Source organism: Conger conger, chromosome 4 (genome assembly GCF_963514075.1).
Source record: "Conger conger chromosome 4, fConCon1.1, whole genome shotgun sequence".
Lineage (NCBI taxonomy): Eukaryota > Metazoa > Chordata > Actinopteri > Anguilliformes > Congridae > Conger > Conger conger.
The window spans coordinates 39,830,380-39,837,205 of record NC_083763.1 but is presented as its reverse complement, the minus strand read 5'-3'; the positions used below and the strand labels follow the sequence as shown (position 1 = coordinate 39,837,205).

Genomic DNA, 6,826 nt, shown 5'->3' with positions numbered 1-6,826 from the left:
ATTGTATTAGGGGGTGGAAGTAACAAAAAAATGCAAAATAAATGCGGAATCAATGAAACCCCTGATATAAAGTCACTGTATTAAGACATGAAGAATTTAATGGTAACTAAATTGTCTAATTTGGGTGGGTATAAGCAATTGAACACAAAAGCGTAAAAAAGCAGTCTCATTATTTTATTGGATGAGCTAGTCTATTAAATATCCACTGTATGACCTGGAAGATCGGGAAATTATGCAAAAATATAATTATTTTTATACAGTCTATGGGTGTAGCCTGTAATAAAGTTATGTAAAATGCTGGTCGCAAAGCATTGTGGTTTGTATCCACCTTTCTATTGACCACGATTCTTCACTTGATTTTACGTTGCATTATGTGACATTTCTACTGCCCTCAAAATGTGAGTAAAATTGTATTTTTGAATTCGTTCACGGGTGGCTGACGGCCAATGTAGTTTGCTACTTAGCGAATAGTGAGCCATTTCGGACACAGTCTGTGTTTTGTATTTTCGATAAGGCAGCGCACGGGGCAGCTCAATCCTGGAAGGGTCTAAGGGAGGTCCTTTGAATGCAAGTGGCGCGGTGTGGAAACTGTTTCATTCTGAGCTGTTGGTTTTTTCGTCATGCTGCTTGTTTGACATTTGTTAATGCATGTATTCATAAGCTTTGCCTAACTAACTCGTTTCGGTCAATGTGCGGAAGCGTTGTTTCCAGCTAAGTTCGATTATGTTTCCGCAGGGGGAAAATCACTGGTTCATTCGTAAGGTATGTGCTTTCTTAATTTTATTTAACGTTACGTAGCTAACGTTAGCTATGTCACAGTTGTGAGAACTAACGTTAGAGCAGGAGAGTCGAAAACTGAACATGGGTAACTTAGCTAGCTAAGTTTACTAAGGTAATATCGATACATAACCTGTACGAGCAACAGTTCATAGTTCACTATTTTCACTTTAACTTGTAAAAGTGCTGCGTGGGTGCGATTTGTACTGCCATTGTGGTAAAGTTAGTTTTTATATTCGACATTCGGACTTGAGTATCTTTTCAACAGAACAAACCACAGTGATCTGTTAGACTGTTAGCCTACTTAACTAATCAAGAGAGCTCAAGCACAAGCCTTTGTTTGCCGTAATATTGATATAGAAAAATTTAACTTCGCCTTACAGCATTAAGGCCCAGCATTTCATTGCCCCATGATTTATATATTTTTAAAAAATGTTTTAGTTCGCTGTATGTTCTCACCAATTATTCTTCATTTTATGGCTCTGAATGCTCATATTGGGGACTGTCTGAAAAGTGCGTTCTCAATTTAAAATGTTAATAGGTTCGCCAACTCTTTATTGGGGTTTTTGTACAGAACATCTTTCAACATAAAGAGAAGATCCACAAAAAGTCTTGGAAATTATACAAGAGAATATACAAGTATTTTGTGTGAAAATAACAAGTAAACTGTAATAATATCAATGTTAATATCCACATCACTCGACCAAAGACTGTCCCCAAAATGCCTCCAAATTTACTAAATAGTAAAGCATATTGGCTGTCTTGTTCTCCTGTGTGTATTCAAATTTGTCATATTTTAGGGTGCTAGAAATGTCCTACATAGTGATGGGCAGTTTGTGAATGACTAAATATTTTCCAACAATTCTTTCAAGTGAACAAACTGACCCAATTCTTCTGTCAGATTGGTTTGTTTGTCTCTCTCCCCAAGCACTGGGTTCTGCTGCTCCCCCTTCGTCTTGATTTCTGTCATTTGGGCCTACACATTTGCGAATAGCTACTTATCAGGCTAGCATGTCTGTGAAGGCCAATAGGTTAACTGAAATGGCAATCAAACGACTGCAACCGGACCAGCGGAATAGCTAGGATATCACAGATAATATTTAGCAAAATTCTGTTATCCATCTAATTTTCTGTAACAGATAGGCTATTCATCAAAGTGATGAATGATCGTGCATCATGTTATTTTTTTAGGGAGCATATTTTATTGACATGTTACATTACCTTACATTAATGGCATTTGGCAGACGCTCTTATCCAGAGCGACATACAGTTGATTAGACTAAGCAGGAGACAATCCTCCCCTGAAGCAATGCGAAGCAAAGCAGGGTTAAGGGCCTTGCTCAAGGGCCCTGCAGCTGTGCAGATCTTTTTGTGGCGACACCGGGGATCGAACCACCGACCTTGCGGGTCCCAGTCATGTACCTTAACCGAACAGGCCGCCCCATATAGCCGCATTAACCTTTTCCAATTTGCAACTAGCAATCTCAAAAACTATTTACTGCACACACATCGTTGAAGACTTAAATTAAAGAAGAGACTTAGAAACTTAGTACAGAACACATTTGTCAGAGCATGTACATAGTGTACACAAGTTGCACTAAAATACAAAGAATTTTCAAAAAGCCAAAAACCTCAAGCCTCAAAAAGCTTTTATAGTTTTTATAGTGTTTTTAGTTTAGCAATGAATATCTTAATTTCTAAGTCAAGGACCAACGCAGAACCACATTATATTTGTACACAAACTCAGCTTATGGTAATGATATTAACAGGCATTCAAATTCTACTTGAGTTTTCATAAAACTGCACCCAGATGTCCTCAAGTGTCCCCAAATCTATCGAAATACAAAACAACTGCGTATCTTTTTGTCCAGACACATGAATGATCAGAAAGGCGTATTTTTCTATTGAAACAGATCTTTTGATAAATCAAGAAAATTAACTTCACGTGTTTGTTTTTTTTTTCCACATGAGAGTACGTTTATATAAAGCTCTCCAACATGTTCAAAAAGCTCTCCGAAAAGGATTACTCAACCTAATTCTTTCTGACATCTGCATCAATTTAGAATGGAACTTTATTCAAAATTAGCTTAACCAGACCCGTTAGCCTCTTTAGCCAGTACAATCAGTACAATCTATAACGAGTCCAAATCCTGTGATCCTGTATATTCTTTCTGCCATTGGCTGACTGCTTAATTTTCATCTAATTAAATTCATTAAATTGATGTTGGGAGGCCCCCCCACATCATAAGAGTTGTTCTGGAATTCATTGTAATTTCAAAGTTGGTGGAGAAATCGGCCACAAAGTTAATAGTCCCCCGCTGATTAAGAAACTTATTTTTAACCCCTGTGGCTTGTTCTGTTGAAGAGCTATTGAAGTCGGTAATTCTAGAATGCTTTGCGAATTGAAATCAGCAAATGGACTTGGTTGGTTTAGCATAACTGACATACTAGCTGCATTTAATTAATTATGGCCTGATGCTTGCTGAAACTGGGATGTGGTTCCGATTTTCTGGGCTGTTCTGATATGCTTAACGAAAAACTGTTTAATGTACCTAAATGGTTATTGTGAACCATGAAAATGTACGATGATGTAGTGTAGGATGTGAGTAGTCTGCAAACAGAAGTAGGCTATTTGATGAAAAAATGTTTGTTATGCTATTTTTTTCCTCTTCTTTTTAACAAGCTGCTTAACCAGGCTTATTGTGCTTAAACAAAGAGCAATAACCCACAAAACTCAGATGTATCTTAGTGTCGGCGAAGCGAGGACTAAGTAAAATATGTTTTCTCTGAATCCAGAGGTTCCAACAATTGGTGCCCTAAAGACGTTCAGCACTCGGAACACTGAACACAAGTGGAATTGTGAGCTAGAAACTCCACACTTAACCTACATATAAAATATTTTTTACATGATTTAAATGAATACTTAATAAGAACGACAATTCTCAATTAAATCGCATAATTCTTTGATAGGTCAGTCTACAGTAAACTGGTATTGTCCGCATATTTGAAAGAGGATTTGTCCACTGTTGTGACTTGGTTGCATTGTGTTTCTAAGCATACCAGCCACAGCTACAATAATCTGTATCCAGTCAAAAACAGAAAATCTTATCAGTGAGAGAAAAAAAAGCTTCCATTTCTGTAACTTTGTTTGAGTAATGTTTGGAGTAATTCTGGCTCTTGGAATACAAACTCCAAAGGGTTACCTTTCAGAAGAGACCAGGATTATGCCTGTAGTCAAAAGTCTTCAAGAATAGTAACCGTATTCATTTTTAAGCTTGTGTCAAGAAAAGGGGTGATGCATAAGGGGTTAAAAGAAAAGAAATTATAACCAGTTGTCCACATGTTTCTTAATTAAATTTTTCATTCGATTTTCATCCATTTTTAATACATTTTTAATAATAAAAACAGAAAAATTCCGGGATTTTGAAATAAAAAAGTCTTGGGTATCTGTGACTTGTTGAATGTGATGTTAGAAGACAGCAGCATTCTTAGAAACGATATAATACTTGTCCCATCCAGTTACATTGTTCCTGTATCTCAGGCCATAATCTAAACGCAGCATATTTTACATTAGCATGAGTGCCGACATTGCGCATGAGGATGAGGGTATTGGGGAAATGAGGGGAAATTTCTCTCCCAAGAAAATAGTGAAAAATCTATTAAGCTAATTTTGCGTTGTTTTTCCTAATCCATTTCATCTTATGGTTTGGTACATTAAGCCTTAAGCTGTGATTTAACCAGGCAAAAAGCTAAAATATTTTTTTTCTTGTCTTGCAACACTGTTGGTACTCGTGCTAAATTTAATCCGTACACATTTTGTGATCTTGCTCATTTGGTACATTAAGCTCCGTTAAGCAGTTTTTGTTGGTGTTTTATAATATCCCTATAATTTTCTGCCATATCTTTTTCAGGTTGTTTGGTGGAGGGCTGCTGCCAGCACTGCATGGTCAGTGTTGCTGTTACCAGTCACCACAGCTTTGTTGGTAGTTTTGAGTCAAGCTACTTTATTGCATCCTATCCAGTGGATATCTGGTAAGCTCATTTAGACTAATCATTGTGGTTTAGCTATCTATCAAAAATTGCTAGTGCAAGGCCATGACATTTTAAGTGTTTTATAAACTTGAGCAAATAATGGGGTTGTAACTGTGAGTGTAATTGTGAAAATTGTTGGGTCTAAGAAAAAAATATTTCATCTCAGAATCCACAAGTCTCCTGTCTAGCTCCTCCATCATTTTCTCTCTCCTCATCCTCACTCTGGTTGTGCTGTTGGTTGGGTTCTTCAACCTGGAATATTACACTGGTGAGTAGAGTTTCTTTAAATAATCATTAAATTAACATTTTTGTGAAGCATACCCATATATAGAGTTTCACAAAGCATTTCATCCTGGATTTGGTCTTTTTCAGTGGTGCCCTCCATCCCTTGCACCAGGATAGCCCTGTTGGGAAAAGTGCTTCATCCCCAGCAGTTTGTCCATTCATTGGCCCATTGCATGATGGGCATGGTGATGGCATGGTGTGCTTCTGTAATGATCGGGGGGAGATATAAGTTAATAGCCACGCCATGCACTGAGGATAGAGGGTGAGCCATACAATTACTGCATCGGTGCAGTGTCTTAATTTCAAACTTTCATTCTGTACCTACATAACAATGATTTAGAACTGCCAAAATGTACACAGATATAGTGTAGCATGAGTACTGAATTGTATGCAAATTTTCAGAAAATATTTATACTTGTAATGCACTGTTTTTCTGTTTAACAAGCTGCTTAACCAGGCCAATCTTAGTGTTGGGGAAGTCAAAGTAAAATTATCTTTTTCTCTGAATTCAGTGGTTCCAACAATCAATGCCCTTGTTAAGATGTTCAGCACTCTGAATACAGAACTGAAGTGGTATTGCCTCATATGTAATACAGGGTCCAATCCTCACTTGAGGAACTTGCACATCCTCATTTGACAATGCACTTGCTTGATTCCAAAATGAGTGGTCCCTGCTGAATTGAATTTACTCAACATGAACCACGTCCACCGCTGGAAAATATGAATGTGATAAGGGTCATTCCGTGTGAAATCAACCAGAGGTGTCAGGGCTGACCACTCCAATTTTGCTCTAACTTGGTGTAAATGTTCCTTATATATTCAATCGAGAACATTAGTCTTACTGCTGCTGGATTTGTTGTTCTAAAGATATTGGCTCTTTTAAAAGGGGTTGGCGGTGGGGTGGCACCCAAAGAGTCACTCGTCAGTGAAAATTGGGGTTTGTGTTGAGTTTGGAGTCTCCTACACTCCCCTCCAAAAGTATTTGAACAGCAAGGTCAATTCTTTGTTTTTGCTATACACTGAAGACAATTGAGTTTCAGGTCAAAAGATGCACACGACAGATCTGAATTTCAGCTTTTATTTCCTGGCATTTCTATCGAGATTTGTTCGACCATATCACCTTTTGTAAGTTGTTTATCAGGCCACAACATTTTTAGGAGTACAAAAGTATTGGAACATATGACTGACAGGTGTTTCTTGTTGCCCAGATGTGTCTTTTTCGATTGATTTGTTAAACCATAAATAGTTCTGAATGTCTATTCCTGGTTTTCGTTTTGCCTGTGAAGACTGCATTTGTGTTAGAAAAGATAAAGCAACACGAAGGCCAGAGAACTTTCTTTGGGAGAAAAACAAGCCATTTTGAATCTTAGAAAACAGAGGAAATTGGCCTTTGCAGAAGCATTGGGGATAGCTTGTACAACTTGGAATGTCCTAAAAAGAAACCGCTTGCGTACTGAGGAACAGACATTGAACAGGTCGACCAAGAAAGGCAACAGCAGTTAATGGCAGAAACATTGTGACCCAAAAACATCAGTCATTGACATCACAAAAATTTCAACAGGCGAGGTGTGAAGGTGTCTCAATACACTGTTCGAAGAAGACTTAGAGAGCAGCAATATAGAGGCTATACCATAAGATGCAAACCACTCATTAGGCGTATGAATTGGAAGGCAAGATTACAATTAGCAAAAAAGTACAGAGATGAGCCACAAAACACCTGTAACAAAGTTTT

General features: G+C 37.7%; 1 protein-coding gene across 3 annotated transcripts in view; it reads left to right on the top strand.

The window, feature by feature from the left end:
• Positions 1 to 551: 551 nt before the first annotated feature.
• The window catches only part of ndc1 (NDC1 transmembrane nucleoporin), a 29,622-nt gene continuing 23,347 nt past the window's right edge, over positions 552 to 6,826 (top strand). For all 3 annotated transcript variants that reach the window (XM_061239378.1, XM_061239379.1, XM_061239377.1), the window contains exons 1-4: positions 552 to 762; positions 4,689 to 4,809; positions 4,976 to 5,077; positions 5,182 to 5,356. In XM_061239378.1, the coding sequence (XP_061095362.1) occupies positions 724 to 762; positions 4,689 to 4,809; positions 4,976 to 5,077; positions 5,182 to 5,356 (437 nt within the window). In that variant the 5' untranslated portion in view covers positions 552 to 723. The remainder of the gene's footprint in view (positions 763 to 4,688; positions 4,810 to 4,975; positions 5,078 to 5,181; positions 5,357 to 6,826) is intronic.